Source organism: Balaenoptera ricei, chromosome 10 (assembly GCF_028023285.1).
Source record: "Balaenoptera ricei isolate mBalRic1 chromosome 10, mBalRic1.hap2, whole genome shotgun sequence".
Classification (NCBI taxonomy): Eukaryota; Metazoa; Chordata; class Mammalia; order Artiodactyla; family Balaenopteridae; genus Balaenoptera; species Balaenoptera ricei.
Genome location: NC_082648.1, coordinates 42,964,408 through 42,988,159, shown reverse-complemented (window position 1 = coordinate 42,988,159; position 23,752 = coordinate 42,964,408). Strand labels below are relative to the sequence as shown.

Below are 23,752 nucleotides of genomic sequence, written 5' to 3'. Positions count from 1 at the left end.
AAAAAAGAAGTTCTCGATCCTGCCTAGAACAGAGGGCTTTCAGATCTTTCTCATCGATCACACATTCAATTTTGACAGCAGCAAAGAACATTCATATTCTTAAGGTAGATTAATATGTAAAGTTTCTTGAGAATCTCAAGGAAAGGTTTATGAACCAAAGTCTGCAAAAATAAAGCAGCCAAATTTTAGAGGTAATTTTAAGCTCTTTTAAAAAACCCATTTTAGAACATTTAAACTTCACTGTTTTTCTGTTCTGAGCTTAATCAGTATCTAAATTCTTCTGGCTTATCTCCTTATGTTCAAATAATGCTGAAGTGCTTCTATATCTTCCTCAGTCTCTTTATTAGAGAGCCTTGTGATAGGCTGCTATACTGATTTTCGTAAGTACTTACTAATTAGAGTCTACTTAAAAGAAAATGATCTTGATGGGAAATATAAACACTTATTTTTGGTAACAACAACTAAAGTGCCAAATAGTGAACTAGGTGTTGAGGAACTGACTTATTCTTATGTGGAATAAGAAACAGTGCTCAGCCTGGAGGCATTCATGGTTTTAGTGTAAAAGCTAGCTGGTCACAGGGCACAGGTGAGCTCTCCAAACGTGACTGGAGAGGTCACAGATCTGTATTTCTCTCCTTGATTCCCAGTCAGAGAACTGTGAGAAATTCACTGATGTCTGTATTTAGACTGGCTCTGACTTCAGGAAAATAAGGTCTAAATTAGAAAAGCATGTTGAAAAAAAGAAAAAAAAAAAGAAAAATTCAACCAAATATAGGATAGCCAAGGGAAGCAGAAGTCAGGAATTTATTCCAGGGCTCCGAGCTTACGAGTCATACAAGTTAGAGTGGCATTTAGTCTGATGTCAGATAAACCCTTCTAAATGATTTTGAGGGTTATAATTTATGGCCTGTGGATGGAATTTCATTCAATTTTTTAAAAATTAAATATTCTGTGGTTAGTCCTGCTGAACTCTTTCCTCTAACTCAGGTGAAACTGTGGGTCCATGTTCTATTACTTCGGTTCAGAGAGCCAAACAGATAACTAACAGGGCTAGAACACTGCTAAAACCTGACAATGGAAATTCGAACAATAAAAGACTAATTTAATCTAGAAGTCAGATTGTGCAGATCCGGAGTAAGAAAGTTAGAATAATGACTACATCCTTGCTTCCTGCTCTGAACTACCTCTGACTCATTCTCTCATACTGAAGGAGATTTGAAGCCCAAGACTGACTGACTTACTTACTTATTTATTTTTTACAATGTACTACTTAGCTACGTAATATGTGCTGGGAACTGTCAGGTTCTGGGGATTCTGAGATGTATGAATTCTTCTGAGACAGTAAATGCCCTAAGAAGGCTTACCATCTAATATAGGAGATACACAACTCCTCAGACTATTTCATACGAATATAACAGATGCTAAGAAATGGGGTGAGCAAAGGGTTTCACAGGAGGGGCACCAATCTCAGTCAGGGATCTGAAGTACTTCCATGTAAATGGAGCACACTTTGAGGAGGGAAGGAAGGGCAAAAGATGAGGCTGGAGAGGTAAACAGTGACCAGACTCCAAAGGGATAAAGCGATGAGGTTCTTTAAAAGGAAAAGAGATTTATAATTAAACAGAGGGTGATTAGAGGAAAATACAGAGAAAGAAAAGTAACAGAATCTGTAACCTTTTACTTAAGGAAAACATTTTTGCATAATCTCCAAGAAAATATTCTAACATTTCATCTGTACCTTGGGAGGCAGAGATTTCTGTCTTTGCAAATATGCTTTAAAAAAAAAAAAAAAGTACATGTGGGAGGAATGGGACAGGTGAATCTGACCCTAAGAATAAAGTATTTTCAGGGTGATACATCTCAGGATCCCACAAACTCCACTGTATTTGCAGGCTGTCTTTACTGAATCATTTATTGTAATCTGTGTTAAGTCTAAAATCAGAATAACTCAATTTTAAGAAGATAGTAAAACCAGTATTTTCATGATTAGGTTTATGGAAAATTGGCTTCATTATGTTACTATATTGGATCAACATGTAATTAGGTATATTGTTTCAATTCAATTACCTCATTTGCCTGCCAGTCCTCCTCAGAGTGTTTAGTGACTACAACTGTGGGGAGGCTTAGCGCAGTGGAAAAAACATGGCTTTGGTGTCCTCCTTCCATTTGAACTCTGGGGTCCACCACTTACTAGCTATGTGACTTGGGGACAAAATTACCCATCTGAGAAGGCTGTTTGCTTGTTCGTCCATTCAACAAATGCTCTAAGTACTACACTAGTTGGTAGGAATAAAATGGTAAGCAAGAAGACACAGTCCCTGCTCTAACAGGACTTAGAGTCTTAAAGGAGTTCGAGGCAGGCACCCAAGGAAGTGAGACCTCAACCAGGGTGGGAACGGTAAGCAGGAATTACTTATGAGAGGAGAGAGGAGAGTCAGGAAGAGGGAACAGCATGTGAGAAACCTGGGAGGGGACAGGAAACAAAGCACATTTGTAGATCTGGAAGAAATGAGACCAGCTGAAGCACAGGATGCAAAGCTGGTACTGACGAGAGATGAGGCTGGACGAGTAGACAGCACTGGGTTGCTAAGGGCCACATAAGTCAGCTAAGGAAACTCGCCTCTGTGCTAACTGCTGTGTGAGACCACGAAACGAGACAAGCTACAGAAAGCACCAGCAGTGCCAGCATATAGCAGGTGGCCAATAAACATCAAGTCCCCTTCTGCCCTGAAACACCTACCCTATGTTACCTCACAGACACAAAACTGTGGCTGTGAAAAGCTTACAACTGATCGCATGTTAAGATCACACAAAACGTAAGCACTGCTCTAGGACTATGTCTTTTTAAAGATAAAAACAAGCTCCCTTAAATATTCATACATTTATTTGGTACCTTTTTTTTAAAGTAACTGTCACCCATGAAATTGTTATGGATTAGTAGGAAATTGGGCAAGATTAAATTAATATTAATAGAAATAAAGCTATCATTTTCCCACTGATTCTGCTCTGGCTGAACAGGAACTCACAACTCTTATCCATCGTAACTAAAGTCCTTGCCTAACTTCTTGTATATTATGAATATAATAGGTCTACACAACAGAAAACTATTTTGGAAACACAGTTTGACCTTCAGGTTATAACTAATGTGATTTTAACACAGTATCATTTAATACTGATCACCAGAAGCCTAAAATCCATTTATAACCAATTAGGAAACATATAAACAATTAGTTTGTGGACTTTAAGGGAAGAAAAGTCCTGAATTTACTAACTGTTCTTAACTGCTGTAGCACTCTTTAGCCATTTGTGGAAATGACTACCTTATTCTTGGTAGAAAATATATCTATTATATCTAAAAATGTTTATCTTAAAATTTTAAATACCTACCATATTATCTTTCCATCCCACTCCTGGGTATCTACCCAAGAGAAATGAAAGCATATATCTATCTGTACAAGGACTTGTACATGAATGTTCATAGGTGCTTTATTTGTAATAGCTAAAAATGGGAAACAACTCAAATGTCCATCAACAACTGAAAGGATAAACAAATTGTGGCATATCTTTATGATGGAATACTACTCAGCAATAAAAAGGAATGAACTACTGATACACACAACAACATGGATGAATCTCAATATAATTACGCTGAGTTAAAGAAGTCAGACCTTCCACCCACCGAAAAGAAGAACAACTGTGTGATTCTATTTATACAAAAACATGAAATTCTAGAAAATGCAAACTAATGTATAGTGACAGAAAAAACAGATCAGTGGTTACCTCATGGGGATGGGGAGAGCTGAGATTACAAGGGAATTATGAGGAAACTTTTGGGGGGGGTGATAGATATGGTCATTATCTTAATTGTGGTGATGGTTTCACAGTTTTGCTATGTCAAACATAGCAAAGCATATGCTTTAAATATGTGCAACTTATTGTATGTCGATTACACTTCAACAAATCTGATTTTAAAAGGTTTGTAGGGGTGAAAAAGATGCCTTGGTGAGAGGATGGTAACATCTGAAGGTTAGTCTATACAACCTGAGGGTATAGTGCAAGCTGCAAAAGTTCCTGGAAAGACAGCGCTTGCCACTGGGTTCTGAGAGCTGATACCCAAATTAGGCCCAGATACCAGCTTAGAACAGCAGGTAAGTCAAGATTCACTGAAAGAAAGACCTCATCCTAACAACTATTCCAAAATATGCCACATAAACTAGGCCAGAAAATGGGAGCTTCAAAGAACAAATAAAGGAAACAACCATTAACTGTTAACCATTGTACAGTTAGTGTACAATATTCTGGAGCCCATGAAAAGAAATTTTTGTGTGTGTTTGGGGTTGGCAGGCGGGAAGGGGTGGTATCAGGCAGGAAAGTGTCATGTTCTCTTGCATTGGTGGGCCAGGGGAATTAAGGACTTTCAGAAGCTTCAAGAGAGGCAAAGGAAGTTTCCATGTAGGCAAAGATAGAGTTTGAAGCTTAGGAGGGAAAAGCTTTAGAGACCCAAGAAGGGGCAGTCTGGGAGTAAAAGCATATATGGAAGAGAAGATTAAAAGGTTAGTTCGGGAAGCAGTCCATTCTGAATTTACGTTGGGCTACAAATTCTGAACAGATTAATCTAGCACTAAACTCAACAAGGGTGAGTACTGATTCACCAGACAAGGCTTAGGGAGATGTTCAGAGCTACTCAAGAGATTTTCCAGCATCCCACAGTAACCTGTGTGGACAGAGAGCTGGCTGGGGCTGAAAATCACTATGTAGAGCCTAATCAGCAGCGGCCCATGCATTGCCCGACCATTAACATCCAAACAGGGATACTTACGAGGGAGGGGCACTCACTAGTAATAATTACTCCGGGGTCGCTCTACCTATAAGAGATCTCCAGTTTTTCTAGGTATTGTCCTAGGTCTATGAAAAAACATCTCACAAAATGAACTAATATTACAATTAATATTGGGGTGAGAAGAGAGTTTTTTTTTTTAACTTATTGCCTACTTGAAAAGTTAGACCAAACATGCAGCAATTGTCAGAGCTCCAAAATTACCAGAAAACATTTACTTGACAGTATGGCAGAATGCGAGGCAATATGCCAAGTGGGAGAATAGGCTTTTAAAATCAGACTGCTTTGAAGTCCAATCTTAGCTCTGTCCCACTGATAGCTGTTGGGCAAATCAGTTCTTACAGGTCTTAATTGTACTGTCTGCTGTTGTTGTTCTTTTTCTATTGATTCTCTTTCATGGTGGATCTTAAAGAAAGAAAAAAAAAAAAAGAAAGAAAAAGAAAAAAAAAAATTCAGTGGATCTTCATCTGTGGGGATCGTAAGTCCCTGGATTGATGCTGTATCCTTCCAGAAACCATTTGTGCCCCAGGTTATCATCAGCCTAGGACCACTTTCTAATGTTAGTTCTTACCAGGCAGGACACTGAAATTCCATTCTTGTACCTACTGACCACAAGTTGTTAGGGAAGGTCCCTGACCCCATAATTCTGAGGCCAGGCAACAGGCAAGCTTTCTCGACAAGGTCTTCTTTTGCTGGCAGGTTAATTTTTTCTAGTTCCCCCTTCTGCTAAAGATGTGAGTCCCTCTTGGGGTCTCAATTCCAGCTTCCAACCTTATACAGGTCCAAGGTTTTATCTTTTCTACCCTTATAGTAATTAAAATTTAGGCTCCTTGTTTACTGTCTCCCCTCTCCCCGGGCAGCCAAAGTCAGCTCCATCTCATCACACTGATTTTCAGTGATCATTCTCCTCCTCTTGCTCCTGTTTGTATTTAAAAGGAAGCTGGTTATATTCTATCTAGCATTTCGAAAGAGAAATTTTCTTTCCTCTCTTTCTAGGAGAGAACTTTCAGGTTATCTAACTGACTACATAGCTAGAAACAGATGTCTGAGCAAGTTATTGAGTCTCTTTAAATCTGTTTTCTCATCTGTAAAATGGTACAGAGAATTGTTGAGAGAACAAATGATAAAAAATATATATGTTAAGCACTTAGCCCTTTGACCAGTACACAGAGGTACTCAAGAAATGGTAACTATGAAATTACTTTTATTGGAAAACCTTAAATTTTACAATAACCTATTGAAATAAACAAATCCAATCTGATAGAGTGGGTTTTTACTGTGCTTTGGCTTAAAGAATATTGAATACTAATCGTCCAAGTAATTATGGAGCTTTGCTCATAACCCATACCAATAATGAAAGTATGCTATTAAAAGATCCAAATCTATTAATTAGACCATGTTTATAGAGGTCTGATTTGCCATCTCTGTTTACTTTGTGGTTTTGAATAAAATTAGAATATTTCGGGGAAACTCTCCAAGTTGGTAACTATCTATTATGTGTTTTGGACTATAAGCTCTCAGAAGGCAATAGCTATTCAATTTGTTTGCAATAATACCCATTCCAGGACCACGCATACAGGAGTATCTATTAAGTAAAAAAGGACTTCCCAAACCTGACACTTTAGTAGAGAAAAAAGAAAATCAAGAAAGGAGTCTGACACATAATTGCTGAATGACCTGGGGCAAATCACTTCGTGACTATAAGGTTGTTTGTTTCCTCATCTCTAAAGAAATCTGGACTTGGCAATTCTCAGAGTAGTTGGTTATGAGGAACAAATGAGGCAGTGCAGCCACTGGTATATGAAAGTCCTTTACATAGTATAATTCTATAAAGCATCATTAAAGTGTGTTAAAAGTATAACAATATCCCAGTCTGTTCATGGGCATCATTTTCATATATAGAAATGCAGAGAGGTAAATTTCTCTTTTGTCCGGCCCTATGAATTACTACTATAGGCACTTTCAAGCAGAGACCTGTGGACATAGACCTCTAAATTTTAAGCTTCATTCTACACAAGTCAGTCAAAATACCTTACTGTGCTTTGGGGTCATTATGTGGTCTATTTGTTCATCTGTGTACCCTCAGAACTCAGTGTAGGGTAAGTCCACACGGGTGCAGAAAAAGCTTAGAGGAGAAAAAATATATGCTGTAGTTTTTGCATTGTGTTTATCTGTATGAATGAGTAATAGTGTTACACAAAGAACCCCTACACAGAAAGAGCTGAGGTAATTGCCTCATGACATTAGTAAATGGTTTCAGCACATAAAGGGAACTGGATGGCAGTAATTCAAGCAGTCTAAAAGACTATGTAAAAGGCCACAGGCACTAAAAGAACCATAGATTGCTACCAACTTGGAGAATTTAAATTTTCCAATCCACAAGACAGAAAGCAGTGCACATATCAATAAGCAAATTTTAGGCTGACTGACATTTTATTATTTGAGAAGGATTTATGAACAAAAGACAAATGATTTCTCATGCTGTTTACCATATTTTCCAGACTATATGATACTATGAATAAAGCCAAGACTTATGACATAGTTTACTCCTTAAATCCTTTTTGTTAAATCTCTCCAAAAACAGCTCTAAATTTTCATCAATTCAGTAATTCCAATAGTTATGTGTTGGGTGCCTCCTAAAGAAGCCAACTGGCCAGCGTGCTCTAGCAGGTATCCCAGAAACTAGGTTCACCTGGCACAGCACGTGCAGAGTAAGGGCTCCGACTGGAAACATGTTTTGTGACGTGTGTGTGGTGCGGCTTCTCAGTGTGCTAAAGGAAAACACAACTAAAATACTGTGAAATTTGAGGTTAATTTTGCTCTGCAAGACTGGCACAACTTTTCTAGAAAGTCATAGCAAGGTCACTTTTACAGCTGCCTAGAATCGGTTTTTTAAAAAATCAGTCTATAACCAGCAATAATTAATGTCAATTCTCCTCTTCCTCCCCACCCCTTGAGCGCAGCTTCAGCGTTTCCTCTCAACTTCAGGGTTTGGGGGGCTATCAGAGTAAATATGCAAGATGAAACCTACCTGCCATCCCTGGGTTAGGCTGTAACAGGTTCTGGGAGATAGCAATAAAGGGTTAAAGTGCAACAGCCAAGTCTCTAACCGGTGGTTCTCCGATGCTTGGAGAGAATGGAATCCAAATCCTAACCTACGAAGAGCAAATTCTATCCCCCCACATGAAAGGTGCTAACGGAAGCCTTAGGATACAGTCCTTCCCACACATTCGCTCACACTGGAGCACAGGATTTGTCCCAGACACGTGCGTAATTGTTGAACAAGAGCATCAAGACCCAGCTCTATGTGGGGGCCATGTTAGAAACCGCTATGTGGGGTACTCTCAGTGCTCATGCTGGGAGAGAATTCCTCTTCTATTTGACAACATTGATGTCTCTAAGAGCATATTAACATCTCTCACGCACTATTCAGAGCTCCCGGAAGAGGACATAAATGGATAGGAAACCTTTTTATTTCTCTGCTCTGCTGAATAAAGGTCTTAGGAGAGAGGACTGAATCTTTACAATCATGAAATTATTAAAACCACAAGGTGATCAAGAAAATGATGACACATCTTTAAGTCTGCAGACAGAGGAGAACATTACTGTTTAGAAATACAGAGAGGCCTGTGGTGAATTCCAAAGGACTATAGTCTCATTCAGCAATGAATAGCCGTGATTTAGAGTTGGTAAATTCCCCTCAGGCGATGACTTTTGTAAGGGGATAGAAAAGGCTTCCATTCCTTCCGAGCATTCTTAAGATCCTTTGCTGCACTCTCACATTTCACCCGAGGCCATGGGAGCAGACTATTTACTGTGAAACTGCATTTCTTCAGTACAGTTCTGGAGAGGATTGTTTCTAAGAACTCCCAGTCACATTGCTCCCTACCCTTTGCCATTTACTACAACTGAACCCTCAGCCGCGCTGCAGCAGAATCTGCCAGGAAGGAATAGCTACGAAACTGAGAGCCCCCTTTGTCCACGAGGACCCAACTGGTGCTGTACTAATGCGGAAGGGAAGCCATCCAAGATTCTGAAAGAGTGGGCTGGAAGTATGCGCCACTATAGACACCAAATGTCTCACTGTGATGGTCTGCAAGAGGTATCCTGTGTTACGTTTTGAGAAACACTTGAAGCCACAGAGCTATTTCTCTTTTGAACATATTGACACCACAGATGTATAGAAAAAAAGCACACACAGTTAATGAGCCCACAGCACACCCAAATGCTCTGAGAAGTTAGCCAAAACCTAGGAGAAGACTATTAATATAAACCCAGGCCAGGGAATAGGATCAGCGTGAACAGCTCAACTGGACAGCTGTGACTCAAAGTCAACCACAACAAAGGTAACCTTCCTGGGAAGCTCCCCCAAAAGACAGGGTAAGTCGCTGAGACCAAAACAGTACAGGAAACATTTTTCCCCGAAGATTTCACTACCAGTAACGTGACGGTAGCGAGACAGACACTATACTGAGGCTGTGAAACAGATTTCCTATGTTTAGTCTCAGAGGCCTACATCGAGATTCTGTCTGTGATTTCATCTAAAAATTTTTTTAAAGCTTTGGGAAAGATTCTGAATAGAAAAGACAACTTGAAGTTGTTCCAGTTGCTCCTCGAACATGAATTTATGGGGGTGGGGGGTAAGGCTTCCAAGCCTAGGGGATGGGGATGGGCCTCTTAGTTCCCGCTGATCTCCTGATCCTATTAAAGAAAGCGGATTCTTAAAAACATATAAACATATACAAAATATATTAACACATATAAACACACTTACATACGTCTTCCAGATTTATTATAACTTTGCATGACTTCTCTCTCTCATGACACAAAAAAATTTTGTCCCAAGACCACATATTCCTGTGATTGTTGCAGAGAAAAAGCATCTGATTTAGGAGTATAAATTTGTTAAAGACATATATGACTCTGGGTCATATTTTGGATGTCAATGAGAATAACTATTATATTTAACCACAGAAGGATATTTTTTAGACCCTAAGCTTTGGCTTTATTTATTTATGACTATATGAGTTTGGAGATTACAGCAAGGAAATGCTGAAAACTCAGAAGGAAATTTTTTTAAAAAATAGCTTTACTCTTGAGGCCTCTCTTTGTGTGTGGTTTATGATGCAACAATCAAAACCTGTCACCTTCAGTGTGTACTCTCATACACCTCTGATGACAGGAGAAGAGTTCTGGCTCCTACCTCAGAAAAGAAAAGGCAGAAGTCATTTGAGAAACATCAAAGTAGTTAACTGTCAGACAGAAAGCTTCTGATAAACCTACCAGGAGGTGTGCAGGCATCTGCAGGAGACTGGACAAATGTGGACCGCCTTTTGGTTGGCATGGGCAAAGCCATTTTCTGTTCTTTATGCTTTGCCAGTGCAGCTTGAACTGCTTCTGTGTGGATATCTGAAAGATTAAACATTTGCATTTATTAGGTCCTGGTTCTCAAAGTGTTTACTTCTGTGAGCTGAACTATCACTGCCTCAATCGTTAAAAAGGGATATTTAGGTGACTTTTATCATTTGCGTTATAACAAAAATGAATATGAAAAAGGGACAAAAGAAGTAGTCAAGGATAATTTACAGGGGAGGAAAATGAAGCCGAGAATGATAATGAGACTGCTTAACACAGCAGAAAAGGAGCTGATGGAGATGGGGGTGGGGGTGGAGAGAGAGGAAAAGTCTAACACGGATCTGGGCCAGGTGGGAACCCGACCTCTGAATGGAATTCGTGCTGTGCAGGTGCCTACAGGACACTCTCTGTTCTTCAAGCTTAGGATTTGCTTAGCTGTCTGAAAAGGGGCTGAGACTCCTCAGTTCTATACCACAGGAAGAGAGGGCTGATTTTGATCTAGAAAATATAAGGGCTGATGGTACTTGTTTGCCACTCTGGCCACAAAAGAATTCAGCTCTCCCCTTGAATGTCTAATAGGAATCGCAAAATAGCATATCCAGGCAGAACTCCTGATTCTCCACTCCCATCCCAAAACTCAATCTACACTTGTACAAAATAGGATCATACTATACACAGTATTTTGTACTGTGCTTTGATTTTTTAACTCATAAAATCCTACCGAGGTAGGTAACATCTGAGGTGGCTTCCTGGATCACAATGATTTCCTATTCTCAAGGAATGGGCCCAATCTACATAAGCAAATGACCTTTAAAAGCTTGTCCCTTGTAAGAGCTGGACCAATCGGATCATTTTGGGGAGAGGGGGGAATTGAAACTCTGAATCAAGAAACCACAGCTCCTAGAGTGGACTCACTTGAATGGCAGTGCCCTAGAAAGAAGGAAAGTTCTTGAACTTCAAGGTGAGATCCCCAGAGCTGTCTCTCCTTTCCTAGGGATTTCTCAGCTGTTCCTTTGCTTCTATAAACTACCCCAGCCATTTAAGCTAGACTGAGTTATCCTATTTCATGCAACCCAAAAACCTTCACTAATATAACTAGAAACATCTTTCTATGTAAATGCAGATCTACAACATAATTTTAAAGGGCTGTGTAGTATTTTACTGTATAAATGTGCCATGATTTATTTAAATAACTGTGTTTCCAAATTTTTGCTACTATTCATACAACTATCCATAAGAATAATTCAGTATTTTCATTTTAGCACATATGTCTAATCCTATTTCTTTAGGATTAATTCCAACAACTGCTGAGACGTATTTCCTAAGAAGAAGGATTTTTTTCTTATATAGCCACAGTGCACTTATCAAAATCCAGAAATTCAAAATTGATACAAACTATTACCTAACCCATAACCCATATTCCAACTTAGTCAACTGTCCCAATAATGTCATCTACAATTTTCCCCCTTTTTTCCTGATCCGGGACACTATACAGAATCACACATTACATTTAGTTGTCATGTCTCTTTATCATCCTATAATCTGTAACAGGGGCTTCCCTGGTGGCACAGTGGTTGAGAATCTGCCTGCCAATGCAGGGGACACGGGCTTGAGCCCTGGTCTGGGAAGATCCCACATGCCGTGGAGCAACTGGGCCCGTGAGCCACAACTACTGAGCCTGAGCGTCTGAAGCCTCTGCTCCGCAACAAGAGAGGCCGCGATAGTGAGAGGCCCGCGCACCGCGATGAAGAGTGGCCCCCACTCGCCGCAACTGGAGAAAGCCCTCACACAGAAACGAAGACCCAACACAGCCAAAAATAAAAATAATAAATAAATAATAAATAAATCTGTAACAGTTTCTCAACTTTTATCTTGTATTACCTTAACATTTTTGTACAGACTAGTTATACTGTAGAATGTCCCTTAATTTTGGTTTGTTGATATTTCCTCATAATTAGATTCAGGTTATGCATTTTGGCAGGAATACCACAGAAGTAATGTATCTTCCTGAAACAAGATATCAAGATGCATCTGCCCTGTTACTGGTAATAATGACTTTACTTAGTTAAGATGGTGTCTGCTAAGTTAATCTACTGTAAGTTACTATTCTTTCCTTTGTGTAATTAATAAATAATTTATGGGTTAATACTTTTGAGACTATGTAAATGTTACATACTTCCTTAAACTTTCACCCACTAGTTTCAGCATTCATTGATAATTCTTGGCTGAATCAATTATTATAATGGTTACAAAATGGTGGTTTCATAACTCCATCATTCCTTCTGTATTTATTAGCTGGTATTCTCTTATAAGAAAAAGCTTTCCTTTCTCCACTATTTATTTATTTATATTTGGACCTATCAATTCTCATTTTATTCCATGACTAGTCTGTTACTATTGTTACTTATTTTGATGCTCATATATCCCAGCTTTGGCCAACAGAAGCCCCTTCAAACCACTTCTTATGTCCTTTTGATGTATTCTGGTCACTTTGAATGTTCTTTGTTTCGTGGTACAAGATGATACATGCTCATCTGGTATGTTCCCTGCTCCAGCACTGGAATTATACATTTCTCCAAGGAGCTCTGGCTCCTCTTAGTGAAGAATGGTATTTAGAAACCAAGATCCTAGAACTAGGAGTGCTCACTGCTATTGGGGTCTTTCTTCTAAGCCCTTTCAGTGGATAAAGGAATATAAACATAAACCAATATACACACATATGTATCTATATCTATTTTCACCTATATTAAAAACCATGAGTTCATATTAATACCTACAATTCCAATTCAACACCACAGAATTCATTCCAATCTTCCCCTTTCCATTTGTAAACTTCCTTCTCTAACAGTAAAACACCTGGTTCACAGTATAATCAATATATTTTACTCATTCATTCAATGCCACAATACACAGAAAGTAGTTTCAAAATTCCTATGAAAGATAAATCTAACTAGAGTTCAATATCTGTTTGAGTTCTTTTTGTCTTTAGACTAAATTAAAATACTGTGTTCAAAAAGCTATTTGGGGGGCTTCCCTGGCGGTGCAGTGGTTAAGAATCCACCTGCCAATGCAGGGAACACAGGTTCGAGCCCTGGTCTGGGAAGGTCCCACATGCTGCAGAGCAACTAAGCCCATGCACCACAATTACTGAGCCTGTGCTCTAGAGCCCGCAAGCCACAACTACTGAAGCCCGCGCGCCTAGAGCCCATGCTCCGCAACAAGAGAAGCCACCGCAATGAGAAGCCCGCACACCGCAATGAAGAGTAGCCCCCACTCGCCGCAACTAGAGAAAGCCCACGCGCAGCAACGAAGACCCAATGCAGCCAAAGATAAATAAATATTAAAAAAAAAAAAAAAGCTATTTGGGTTAGTTCTCACCCCTCCCCCCTTTGGTGGTTATATTATTCTGTTGAGTAATACTGTTAGGTTCATTTGCTTTTCTTTGTATCCCACAGGTCCTTTCCAAAGTGTGGATTAAACATTATGTGACACAATAAGAAATATACATTTGGTCTCTGTCTGGGTTCCTGACACGGAGTTCCTAAAATCCTGTAATTTCCCGAGTGACAGGAATGTCTTTTGTTCTAATGAGGCAACTCTTGGTGGGCTCCTGGATCGCTTCAGGGTGGGGGCTGGTCACCAGACAGACTACGTCATAATTAGAAGCTTAGAACTTTCAGCCCCAGGCTCCATCCTCTGGGGAGAGGAAAGGGACTTGGGATTGAGCTAATCACCAATGGCCAATTATTTAGTCAAGCATGCCTAGGTAATGGAGCCTTCATAAAAAACCCTGAAGCAAGGGGTTTGGAGAGCTTCTCGGTTGGTGAACACATCCTTGTGCCAGCAGGGTGGTGTACCCTAAACTCCACAGGGATGGAAGCTCTTGGGTTTGGGACCCTTCTGGACCTTGCCCTATGTACCTCTTTAGCTGGTTGATCATTTGTATCCTTTATAATAAACTGGTAACATTAAGTGAAGTATTTCCCTGGGTTCGGTGAGCCGTTATAACAAATAATCAAACCTGAGGAGGGGGTTGTGGGAATCTTCACCTGTAGCCAAGATGGACAGAAGTATGGGTAATGTGAGCACCCACTACAAACAGTCCCCAACTTATGATAATTCAACTTATGATTTTTTGACTTTACAACGGTATAAAAGCAATATGCATTCAATAGAAACCATACTTCGAATTCTGAATTATCTTTTCCTGGGTATGATTCTCTCTCGTGATGCTAGGCAGTGGCAGCAAGCTACAAGATCACAAAGGTAAACAACTGATACACTTACAACGATTCTGTAACCATACAGCCATTCCATTTGCCCAACTGTAGGCTAACGTTAAGTGCTCTGAGCACGTTTAAGGCAGATCAGGCTAAGCTATGACGTTCGGTAGGTTAGATGTATTAAATGCATTTCAACTTACAATATTTTCAACTTATGATAGGTTTATTGGGATGTAACCCCATTGTAAGTCGAGGAAAATCTGTACTTGTGATTGGCGTCTAAAGTTGGGGAGAGTCTTGTGGGAATGAGCCTGTGGGGTCTGCACTAACTCCAGGTAGCTAATGTCAAAATTGAATTAAATTGTAGGATACTTAGTTGGTGTCTGCAGAGAACTGGAGAATTGCTCAGTGTGGAAAACCCACACACTAGATGTCAGGAATAGTGTGAGTAAAGATACAGTTTTTCTTTAATTAACATGGTTCCAAAAGTCAAAACTATACCAAAAGGTAAACTTAAAGATGTGTCACTACCCCCAATAACCACGTCTACCCCAATTCCACCTTCTCTATAGGTAACCAATCTCCTTATTGATTTATCCTGCCTACATTTCTTTTTGCAACAAATAACCATATTTTCTCATATCCCTGTCTTTCATACACAAAAGGTAGCATACAATATATACTTTTTTGCACTATGCTTTTTTCACTTAACAATATATCCTGGAATTCATTCTGTATCAGCTACTAGAGATCTTTTTCATTCTTTAAAGCAGCATAGATAGCACTCCATTGTATACCACAGTTTATTCTACTACTATCCTATGTGTGAGCATTTAAGTGTTTCCAATATTTTACAATTACAAATAATGATACAACAAACAGCCTTGTGCAAACGTATTTTTATACTGATGACAATATATCTTCAGGATAAAGTCTTACAAGTGAGACTCCTAAATCAAAAATTGAATACATTTTACATTTTGTTACATCTTGCCAAATTCCCCTCTGAAAGAGCTTTGTCATATTGTAGTACTAGTACTATCAGCAATGTATAGGTGTACCTGTTTCCCCATAGCCTCACCTTCAGAGTGTTGTTATCTACCTTTTCACTGCTGCCAGTTCAATGGCTGAGAAATGGTACTATTTTATTTTATTTTTTGTTTTTTTGGCTGCACTGTGCGGCATGCAAGACCTTAGTTCCCCAACCGGGGATCGAACCCATGCCCCTTGCAGTGGAAGCGTGGAGTCCTAACCACTGGACTGCCAGGGAAATTCCCTCAGTATACTTTAAATTTGCACCTCTTTTATCATTAGTGAGATTAAACATCTTTACAGAGGATTTTAAAGCCATTTAATATTTGTTTGTTTGAAAGTGAAGTGGATGTTCATGTCACTTTACCATTTTTCCATTGGGATTCTCAGTTTATTTTCCCTTGATTTTTAAAAGTTTTTCATATATAAAGGATATTAGCCCTTTATCTCTGAGATATGTTAGAAATATTTTCTTTCAGTTTGTCATTTGTCTTTTGATATTGTTTGCAGTGGTTTATTGCCATGCAAACGTTTTTTTAAAAAAAATTTATGGAAGATTTCAAATTAGCAACCTAAATGCACAACTGCAGGAACTCAAAAAAGACCAAACTAAAACCAAAGTTAGCAAAAGGAGGAAATAACAAGGATTTGAGTAGAAATAAACAAAATAGAGAATTAAAAAAAACAATTGAAAACAATCAACAAAAATAAGAGTTAATTTTTTGAAAAGATGAACAAAGTTGACAAAATTTTAGCTAGATTAAGAAAAAAGAGAGAAGACAAATAACTAAAATCAGAAATGAAAGAGGAAATACTTCAACTGATGCCATAGAAATAAAAAAGATTATAAGACACTGAATAATTACGCACCATAAATTGGATAACCTAAAAGAAATGGACAAGTCCCTAGAAAACATATAACCTACCAAGATTAAATCATGAAGAAACAGAAGATCGGAACAGACCAATTACTAATAAGGAGACTGACTCAGTAATCAAAAACGTTCCAAAACAGAAAAGCCCAGGTCTCACTGGAGAATTCTACAAAACACTTTAAGAAGAATTAACACCAATTCTTCTCAAACTCTTCCAAAAACCTGAAGAGGAGGGAACACTTCCAAATTCATTTTATAAGGCCAGCCTTATCCTGATACCAAAGCCAGGCAAAGATACTACAAGAAAAGAAAACTACACACCAATATCCCTGAATATTAATGGAAAAATCCTGAACAAAATACTAACAAACCGAATTCAACAGCATATTTAAAGGACCATACAGCATGACCATTAAAAAGACCGTACATACCATTCCTAAGCTGATTAAACAAATGTGAACAAATTCAACTCAATAACTGTAAAACTCTAATAGAACAAAGGACAAAACTCATATGACCATCTCAACAGATGCAGAAAAAGTATTTGACAAAATTAACATCCTTTCATGATAAAAACATGCAACAAACCAGGAACAGAAGGAAATTAGCTCAAGATAATAATGATCATACATGAAAAGCCCACAGTCAACATCATATTCAACAGTGAAAAGCTGAAAGCTTTTCCTCCTAAGATCAGGAATAAGGCAAGGATGCCCACTCTCACAGTCTTTCAACACAGTACTGGACATCATAGCCAGAACAGTTAGGTAAGAAAAAGAAATAAAATGCATCCAAATTGGAAAAGAAGAAGTAAAACTGTTTCTGTTTGTGGAGGACATGATGTTATATGTAGGAAACCCTTAAGATCTCACATATAAAAAAACTGTTAGAAAAAAAAAAACTGTTAGAACTAATAAACAAATTCAGCAATTGCAGGATAGAAAATCAACATACAAAAATCAGTTGTATTTCTGAACACTAAAAACAAATCATCTGAAAAGGAAGTAAAAAAAAAATCTTATTTACTATAGCATCAAAAAGAATAAAACACTTAGGAATAAACATAACCAAGGAGGTGAAAGATGTGTACACTATGAAACATTGATGAAAGAAATAAAAGGAGACAAAAATAAATGGAAAGACATCCCATGTTCATGGGTTAGAAGACTTAATATTGTTAAAATGTCCATATTACCCAAAGCAATCTAGAGATTTAATGCAATTTCTATCAAAATTCCAGTGGCACTTTTTGAAGAAATAAAAAAACAAAATTCCCAAATGCATATGGAATCTCAAAAGACTCCAAATAACCAAAACAATCTTGAGAAAGAAAAACAAAGCTAAAGGCTTCACCCTTCCTGATTTCAAAACATATTACAAAGTTACAGTAACCAAGACCATGATGTTGGCATCACAACAGACACGTAGAACAATGGAACGAACGGAGAGCCCAGAAATTACCCTGGTGTATATGGTCAAACAGTCTTCAACAAGGGTGTCAAGACCATACAATGGGGAAACGATAGTCTTGATAGAAACAAATGGTGCTGGAGAAACTGGAATATCCATATGTAAAAGAATGAAGTTGGACCCTTATCTTTCACCATATACAAAAATTAATCAAAATGAATTAAAGACCTAAACATAAGACCTGAAACTATAAAACTCCTAGAAGAAAACACAGGGGAAAAAACTTCATGACCTTGGAATGGGTAATAATTTGCTTGGACATCCAAGCAAAAAATAGAGATAGGACTACACCAAACTTTAAAACTTCTGCACAACAAAGGAAACAACAGAGTGAAAAGGCAACCTATTGAATCAGAGAACATATTTGCAAACCATATACTCGATAAGGAGTTAATAAGTAGAATATGTAAAGAGCTCCTACAACTCAATAACAACAACAAAATCTCAAATAACCCAATTTTAAATGGGCAAGGGACTTGAACAGATATTTCTCCAAAGAAGACAAAATGGCCACTTTAAAAAAAACCAAAAAAACAGAAAATCACAAATGTTGGCAGGGAGGTGGAGAAATTGGAAACTTTGTGCACTGTTGGTGCGACTGTAATGTTACAGTTGCTATGGAAAACAGTATGGAGGTTCCACAAAAAAATTAAAAATAGAACTACCCAAAACAATCCTACTTTTGAGGTATATATCCAAAAGAACTGAAAGCAGGGTCTTGAAGAGATATTTGCAGAACCATGTTCATTGCAGCATATTCACAATAGCCAAGATGTGGAAGCAACCTAAATGTTCATGAGTGGATGAATGAATAAAGGAAATGTGGTATATACATACAATAGAATATTACTCAGCTTTAAAAAAGAAAATCCTGTCATATGCCACAACATTGACATGCTAAGTGAAATAAGCCAGTCACACACACACACAAAACAAATATATACCACATATAAGAAGTATCTAAAGTACTCAAATTCATAGATGTAGGAAGTAGAATGGTGGTTGGCTGCGGGAGGGAGAAACAGAGTTGCTGATCAATGGGTATAAAGTTTCGGTCATGCAAGATGAAAAGGTTCTAAAGAGCTGTTGTACAACAATGTGCATATGGTTAACAATATAATGTACACTTAAAAATTTTAAGAGGGTAAATTTATGTTATGTGTTTTTACCTCAGTAAAAACATTTTTGTGTCGTTGTATCACATCTCGATTTTGAGTCTCAGAAAGCCTTCCCATAGACTTTCCATAACCTTAGATTATTAAAAAATTGACTAATATTTTCTTTAGGTACTTATATGGTTTCTGTTTTACATGTAGATCTCTGATCCATTTGAAGTTTTTGCTTGTATGTGGTGTGAGGTATGGATTTACTTCATCTTTTTCCAGTTGTCCTAGCATCATTTACTAAAAAGTACTTTTTCACCCAAGTGATTCACAATGCTATCTTTATCATATAATAAATCCCAGATGTACTTTGGTCTATTTCTGAACTTGTTATTCTCTTCCAATGGTCTGTCTGCCAATTTGTATGCCATACCACACTGTTTTAATTATACAGTCTTTGGAGTATGTTTTAATATCTTGTAGGTTTTCTTTCTCAGTGTTTCCTAGCTATCCTTACATGTTTATTGTTCCAAATGAACTTCAAAAATATCTTTTCTAGCTCCATAAATAAATTTGATAGTGTTTTTATTGGAATTGGATTAAACTTATAAACTAATTTTTAGAGTCCTAACATCTTTGTGATGTTGAATCATCCTATCTAAGAACAAGGGATGCCTTTCCATTTATCATGTCTACTTTGTGTCATTCAGGGTGTTTTAAAGTTTCCTTTATAAAGATTTTACACAGTCCTGAAGTTTATTCCTAAATACGTTTTATTTTCTTTATTGCTTTTGTAAATGAGGTTTGCTCTACCATTATATCTTTTGACCAGTTATTGTTTGCATATAGGAAGCCTACTGGTTTCTATACTAGTTTCAGATCTTGCTACTTGACTAAATTATTTCATTAAATTAATTCTGTCATCAATTCTCCTGGGTTTTTAAAATGAATTATCATACCAACTGCAAATACAGCTTCACTTCTTTTCTAATTCTTACACCTCTAATTGATTTCTCTTTTCTATTTGTGTTGGTTAATACCTCTACTAAATTTAAATGTTAGCATCCCTAAGATTAGAAAAACTCTTACAAATAAATAAAAAAAAAAAAGAACCCAACTTAGAAAAAAATAGGCGTAGGCAATGGACAGGTAGTTTACAGAGGCAGCACAAATGGAAAATAAACATTCTAAAATGTCCAGTCTCATTAGTAATAAAAGAAATAACACTTCTACCAACGAGGTGACAGAATGTCCATTTCCCCACATCTGTGGACAATATTGGGCCATGTTTTGTCATCTTTCCCAAAAAGGTAAGTGGAAAATGTTATTTTACAGTTTTTAAGTAGCTGCTCCTATCCTTGGCTTGTTGTTATGAAGTGGTTAAGACATGGTACATAAGTGGCACAGCTGGGCTTTAAGGACCAGAGGCAGAACAGACACCAAGTGCCCTTACCTGCTAGGACACTACTATAGAGACAGACAGACAGACAGATAGATGAGGACAGATTGAAAGGCAGATGTGTGGGCGGGTTGAGTCATTGAAGTAGAGAAGTAGAGTTCAAGGAGTTACCTGTAAGCCAATTAGTAGTCATGCCATTTTTACCAATTTCTAAGGTACTGATCACTTTCACATCTTTAATTATGGCAGAGGCAGCAACTATTAAGTTCTGGAACATTAGGATATCACATTAATTTTGGCACTACTCTATGTGCTGGTGCGGAGGGGCAGTGAAATTTTAATTTTGCATTTCACATTCCCCTGCCTTTACAAATTATGTTTCTTTAGCCTGGAATATCTATATAGCAAACAGTTATTCATTCTTCAAAATGGCTCGGACTTCACCACCTCCACGAAGCCTGCCGTTGACAGTGCCTGGTGCCCAGGGGCTCCTTCCCCTGTCACCCCCTCTTCTATGCTGCCTCTACCTTGTATAAAGGATTCCTGTGTTTAAGAAAGGAGTCCTGGGCTTCCCTGGTGGTGCAGTGGTTGGGAGTCTGCCTGCCAATGCAGGGGACACGGGTTCGATCCCTGGTCTGGGAGGATCCCACATGCCGCGGAGCAACTGGGCCCATGAGCCACAACTACTGAGCCTGAACCGAACTCAATTTATCTTCCTTGGTACGAGGAAGTGTATTACTAAAGAAATAAAATGGTCCTGGTGTGCCAGTGGCAGCCACCTTGGCAAATGTCACCATAACAGAGATCATATTTGCACAGAGAAAGAAAGTTCTCAAGGTGACAGAGGTAGTTATTGTTGCATTTAGCTCTCAAAATTAAGTCAGAAGAATCCACACTTAGAGTAAAAATCACTAAGAACAACTGATGTAAGGCTTTAAATATTTTATCCAGGGATATCACCTTAAAAACTATCTTTTACAAACTTCCAGTTATAAAATAAATAAGTCATGGGCTGGAATGGTGACTATAGTTAATGATACTGTATTGCACATTTGAAAGTTGCTAAGAGAGAATGTCTTAAAAGTTGTCATCACAAGAAAAAGAAATTTTTGTAACTATGAAAGGCGACAGATGTTAATGAAACCTATTGTGGTGATCACTTCACAATACATACAAATATTAAGTCATTATGGTATATACCTGAAACTAATGTCTTGTTATATGTCAATTATACCTCGATTTTAAAAAAGAAAACAATCTTTGTTATTTTTTGTTTAAAATTAATATCCGTAAATTTTGTTATATGCATTTTGTATTTTACCACCACACCACAACAAAAATCCTGGAAAAAATTAATATACATATTGGGGAAAGACCTAAAGACCTAAACACATATAATGCTGCAGTGAAAATTTTCCCTAGACTCATCACTTCCCAGAAATAAGCCCACCTCAATAGTTTGGTATATATTTTTCCAGATTTCTGTATCTGTGTACATAATAATATATGTAATTATTAGTATTAATATTTACAAAATTTAGATCATATGCTACATACTGTCTTGTATTTATTACTTAAAAATGTATTTTGTACATCTCTCCATATCTGCACAAATAAATCTAATAACCTCATTGTTTTTCCACGAGCCTTCACAGAAGTTTTAAACTAGCTTTCACAGAATTCCATTGTGTGGACCTACTATAACTTATTTAATCATTGTATTTATTATGAACAATACGATAACAAACATTTTCGTATATATATATTTTTGTGTACATACGTAGGTGCAAATTCCTAGAAGGAGAATTTCTGGGTCAAAGTGTATGAATACTTAAAGTTTAAAAGATAGTGCCAAACTGTTGTGCTGTTACTTTTAAGGCCACAGTACCAACTTACTTTTGCCTCTGAAATGAAATAATTTTATACTGCATTTATATTTACTATACTATTTTAGTGTCCCTGAGGTTTACTTAGTTGAATCAAGATTGTTATTTTATTGAATCTATGATGCCACCTTATATAAAAGATATCTTCCAGGATTAAAAAAAAAAAAAAAGATATCCTGAGGGAATTCTCTGGCAGTCCAGTGGTTAGGACTCCGTGCTCTCACTGTTGAGGGCCCAGGTTCAATCCCTGGTCAGGGAACTGAGATCCCACAAGACACATGGCGCAGCCAAAAAAAAAAAAATGTTTAAAAGATATCCTGCTTTCAGGTATGCTAGAATGTGAAAAGTGTCCTTCTTATAAATGAAACTATGGTACTTAGCTGTCTTGGAAAACCAATGAATAGTCGCTTATACTGAGAAAAAGCACTTTCTCAACAGAAAGACGGCACATCAAATGCTCATACTTTTTAGTCAAAAGTACTGCTGCACGAGTCATGAAACATGCGAGAGCAAACCTGCGAAAACTAGGGACTTGTTCACATTAGTCAAGCTTTAGAAGGCCCATGATATCTGGATAAGTAATAATTACAGAGCATGTTCTTCTCTGCCATAAGGATTCTTAGCATCGACCACAGAACAAATCAAACCACCCATTTATTTCCTAACATGAGAAGCCCTGGCCCATACATGTGTGTCAAAAGGAGATGTTCACAGTTCCTGTGTTAGCAAAGCCTCTTTATCGATAAGAACAGGCAGCTCTTGTAGCTGGATTTGACTCATCCAGCAGTATACAATTCATCTTGATCTTTGATAAAGAAATCACTTCCGAAGTTCAGTCCCCAGACGCGGCTGACTTTGTACATCTCTGCCAGGAGCACCAGAAAGCTGGGTTTCATTTTCCAGCACTAACGTTTGGGCTGAATAAGGTGATACAACTGCTCCTTTAAAGTCCTTTTTTTGTTTTTGTTGCTTTGTTTGAGGTGGCTAGTTGCTCAAAAGATTAACATTAAAGAAGTTGTCAGAGCGACTTTCCATCTCAGGCACTGACTGTGTATTTTCTACACTTGTGACCGTAACACATGTGTGTAGAAAAGTGTACACTTGTGACCATAACACATGTGTGTAGAAAAGTGTATCATGCTTTGATGCGCAGGTAAAGGAGGTACTAAATGAGTGTATTTGAAATGTCAGACCCTCTTGGCTAAGCACAAAGAACAGAATAAGGGCAGATAATCTAAACTCCGAATAAATAAAAGCTCTTTACACCATGTCTGAAACATGAAACACTAAGTCTATTTAGATTTGATTATGATTAGTTGAAATGTTGTAGGTATTAATAAGCCTCCACCAAATAAGAGAGGATTTTCAAGTTACACTCACTGAAATCAATATTAAACCCTTTCTGTGTACCTATCACTTTAATCTGAATGCTTGTAATTTTTTCTAAACATACTCTCCGTTCTTAAGCTATTTTTGCATATGACATGTAAACGTAACCCTTCGTATGAATGGAGTGGCAAAGAGGCGAAGTTTAAGTCCCATAGATTTCTACAACTTATTTGCTCTACTTCT

The 23,752-nt window shown here is 37.8% G+C and overlaps 1 protein-coding gene across 2 annotated transcripts in view; it reads right to left on the bottom strand.

Annotated features, from left to right (window-relative positions):
- DIP2B (disco interacting protein 2 homolog B) overlaps positions 1-23,752 on the bottom strand; it is a 235,055-nt gene that overhangs the window by 66,434 nt on the left and 144,869 nt on the right. For both annotated transcript variants that reach the window (XM_059935884.1, XM_059935885.1), the window contains exon 4: positions 10,121-10,246. In XM_059935884.1, the coding sequence (XP_059791867.1) occupies positions 10,121-10,246 (126 nt within the window). The remainder of the gene's footprint in view (positions 1-10,120; positions 10,247-23,752) is intronic.